The sequence below is a fragment of the Petaurus breviceps genome, unplaced genomic scaffold (assembly GCF_028583685.1).
Source record: "Petaurus breviceps papuanus isolate PSGF00001 unplaced genomic scaffold, PetGlider_PUasm1.0 90865, whole genome shotgun sequence".
NCBI classification, from domain to species: Eukaryota; Metazoa; Chordata; class Mammalia; order Diprotodontia; family Petauridae; genus Petaurus; species Petaurus breviceps.
This window is the reverse complement of record NW_027187367.1, coordinates 10,952,182-10,956,058: the sequence shown is the minus strand read 5'-3', so window position 1 is coordinate 10,956,058 and position 3,877 is coordinate 10,952,182. Positions and strand designations below refer to the sequence as shown.

The following is a 3,877-nucleotide window of genomic DNA, read 5'->3' as shown; positions in this document are numbered from 1 at the left end:
TTTTGTAGTTGGGGAGTTAAATTCTCTAATTGCTTCTACCAACCATTACTAAGTTCATTTGTAGAAAGACAAACAAAATTAGCCTGAATGTGTTTATTTCTCTCAAAGTTTGAGAAACATGCAGATAGAGATATATATATGGGAGCTCATTGTGAGACAATGAACTCAAAGATGGACAGCCTGAGGATTTTTATATCTTCAGAACAATTCCTTCCCTTTCACTTAACATGGCGCGGAAGGAGAAGAAGGAAGCTGTTGTTCCCCCCAAGACAGAAGCCAAGTCCAAGGCCTTGAAGGCCAAGAAGGCAGTGCTGAAGGGTGTCCATAGCCACAAAAAGAAGAAGATCCGAACATCCCCCACCTTCCGGCGACCCAAGATACTGAGACTTCGAAGGCAGCCCAAATACCCTCGGAAGAGTGCCCCTCGCAGAAACAAGCTCGATCACTATGCCATCATTAAGTTTCCCTTGACCACTGAGTCTGCTATGAAGAAGATTGAGGACAGCAACACCCTGGTCTTCATTGTGGATGTCAAGGCCAACAAGCATCAGATCAAGCAGGCCGTAAAGAAGCTGTATGACATCGACGTGGCCAAGGTCAACACACTGATCTGGCCCGATGGAGAGAAGAAGGCCTATATCCATCTTGCTCTAGACTATGATGCTTTAGATGTTGCCAACAAAATTGGAATCATCTAACTTGCTGTGTCCCCATTCCACCTACGATAAAAATAAAGTTTTCCAGAAAAAAAAAAAAGAACAATTCCTTCTTACCCCTCCCTCCCTTCCTGGCTCAGGATGCCTATGTCAGTCAGAATTATCATCTCCAAATGGTTAACCATAATATGAGAAAGGAATTTCTTAAGTGAATGGGTTGTAAATACAATAAGATAGGGGTAGTGTTAAAGTGTCAATTGAAATTATAGATCCAGGATATATGTGTTCCCTTTATCATTAACATGACATAACAATACTATATGTCCATAAAATACTTAAGGAAAATTCCATTATTCAAGGTAGTTTCTGGTCAAGGCACCTTATCCTTGGTAGTCATTAACAAAAGAATGCTCTGGTCAGCTTCATCTGACCTTGTAGTGTTGACACAGGAAGGGGCAGTTTGAGCTCACTCAGAGACCAAGGCATGTCTGTTATGCCAGAGCACTGCAAAGCATTATGGTAGATTAAGCTCAGAGTGGACTGCAATGCCTCTTTTGATTGGTCAATGCAGGTTTTAGGCCTTTCTCAGATCTTGGGGTTCAAAATGGTTTGAGGAGTGATCTACATTTCATAACTGACTGCTGGGAAAAATCTACTCCAGTCTATGATATTGTAAAAGTACTAGTGAAGGTTGTGAGCATTCCCCAGGTAGAGATTGCAGGTGAAGTGATCCATTTGGGGCTGCCAAAATTTTTTAGAGAATCTCTTGGTTAGGGTTGCATCCTTATGGATCAGGCAAGCTCAGGAAAAATAAGACAAAAGGAGTTTATTGTAAGCACCCAAGGCAAAAAGCACTTTGTTCAGTTGCCCCAATCCCAATAGGTGCAAGTTTCTCAAGGGTATGGTCTAGTGCCCTATCTCAAGTCCTCCCTAACCTATAAATTGATTGATGTATACTCAACAGACAATCCCTATGAGCTATCTGGCACCTACCAAAAAGGACAAGAAAATGGGAAACAACAGGATTGCTGATTTTTCACAATACCATCATATCATCTGCAGAGAATGAGTTTTGTTTCCTCATTGCCTATTTTTATTCCTTCAATTTCTTTTTCTTTTTTTATTGCTATAGTTAGCATTTCTAGTACAATATTGAATAATTGTGGTAATAATGGATATCCTTGCTTCCCCTCTGATCTTATTGGGAAGACTTCTAGTTTAATCCCATTACAAAAAATACTTGTTCTTGGTTTTATATAGATACCAGTTATTTTAAGAAGGCTCCATTTATTCCTATGCTGTCTAGTTTATTTTATAGGAATAGATGGGGTTTTTTTTGGTCAAAAGCTTTTTCTGCATCTGTTAGGATAATCATAGGATTTTTGTTGTTGATCTGGTTTACTATGCTTACAGTTTTCCTAATATTGAACCAGCCCTGCACTCCTGATATAAATCCCACCTAGTCATAGTGTGTAATATTTGTGTTATATTGCCAAAATGTCCTTGCTATATCTTATTTAAAATTTTCCATTGATACGTATTAAGGAAATTGATCTAGGGTCTTCTTTTTATGTTTTTACTCTCCCTGATATAGGTATCAAAATTATATTTGTATCATAAGAGGAATTTGGAAGGACCTTTTCTTTACCTATTTTTTAAAAAGTTCATATACTATTGAGATTAATTATTCCTTAAATGTTTGGTAGAAATCACTTGTAAATCCATCTGGTCCTGAAGATTTTTTCTTTTTCTCTTTATTTTATTAAAACATTTGTATGGTTCAATACACTTTAGTGTACCTTATAAGACTGGCTCATTATAACAACCCCTTTAGGGCAGAGGTATTCATCACACACTTTAAAAAAATTTTTTTAATTAGATTTTATGTTTATTTTTAGTCTACATCATTCATTTCCACAAGATTTTGAGTTACAAATTTGATCCCCATTTTTCCCCTACCCACCACCCCAGAACAGCAATCCCACTGTATACCCCCTCCCCAGTCTACTCTCTCCATATCCTCCCCCATAACCCCTCTGACTTTCCAGTAGGGCAAGATGGATCTCTATAACCCAGTGCCTGTATATCTTATTTCCCAGTTGCATGTAAATAATAATAAAATTTTTTTTAACATTTGATTTTAAAACTTTGAATTACAGATTCTTTCCCTTCCTCCCTTGTCACCCACACTTACTGGGAAGATAGGCAATTCAATATAGGTTGTACACAAATGCAAAACATTTCCATAGTGAATATATTGTGAAAGATTGACTATATTTCCCTCCATCCTATCCTGTCCCCCCACTTCTTCTATTCTCTACTTTAACCATGTCCCTTTTCAAAAGTGTGTGCTTCTAACTTCCCTCCTCCCCAACCTGCCCTCCCCTCCATCATCTCCCCTTCCATTCCCTTCCCCCATATTCTCCTGTAGGGTTAGATACCCTATTTAGTGTGTATGTCATTCCTTCCCTAAGCCAAATTCAATGAGAGTAAGACTGGCCCATTCCCTTTTGCCTTCCTGTTCTTCCCTTTCATTGTAACAGTTTTCCCTTACCTCTTCTATATGAGATAATTTACCCCATTCTGTCTCTCCCCATCTCCTCTAATTATATGCCTCTGCCACCTCTCAATTTCACTTTTTAAGTATCATACCTTCCTATTCAATTGGTCGTGTGCCCTCTGTCTATGTATACCTGTACACATATATACACACACTCACATATGTATTTATATGCCCACATACCCTCCTATATAGACATATATATGTGTATATATATATATATACATTTCTATTTCCTTCAACTATTCTCATACTGAGAAAAGTTTCCCAAGATACAATTATTGTTTTTCCATGTAGCAATGTAAATAGTTCAACTTTGATAAGGTCCTTATGATTTCTTTTCCCTGTTTAACTTCTCATGCTTCTCTTGCTTCTTGTATCTGAATGTCAAATTTTCTATTCAATTCTGGTTTTTTCATCAAGAATGTTTGAAAGTGGGGCAGCTAGGTGGTGCAGCGACCTGAGTTCAAATCTGGCCTCAGACACTTAACACACACACACACACACACACACACACACACACACACACACACACACACACAAACTAGCGATGTGACCTTGGGCAAGTTACTTAACCCCAATTGCCCTCCAAAAAGCAAAAAATAATAATAATAATAATAATAATACTGTTTGAAAGTCCTCTATTTCATTGAATTACCAT

The 3,877-nt window shown here is 37.9% G+C and overlaps 1 protein-coding gene across 1 annotated transcript; it reads left to right on the top strand.

The window, feature by feature from the left end:
* Window positions 1-203: 203 nt before the first annotated feature.
* LOC138150320 (large ribosomal subunit protein uL23-like) lies at window positions 204-748 on the top strand. Its single transcript, XM_069073716.1, has one exon. The coding sequence runs from the start codon at window positions 228-230 to the stop codon at window positions 696-698; it is 471 nt and encodes a 156-aa protein (XP_068929817.1). The 5' UTR covers window positions 204-227; the 3' UTR covers window positions 699-748.
* Window positions 749-3,877: the final 3,129 nt, after the last annotated feature.

Bases quoted from the DNA above. Each gene is read 5' to 3' on its own strand.
- LOC138150320 (XM_069073716.1), top strand. From the start codon at position 228: ATGGCGCGGAAGGAGAAGAAGGAAGCTGTTGTTCCCCCCAAGACAGAA.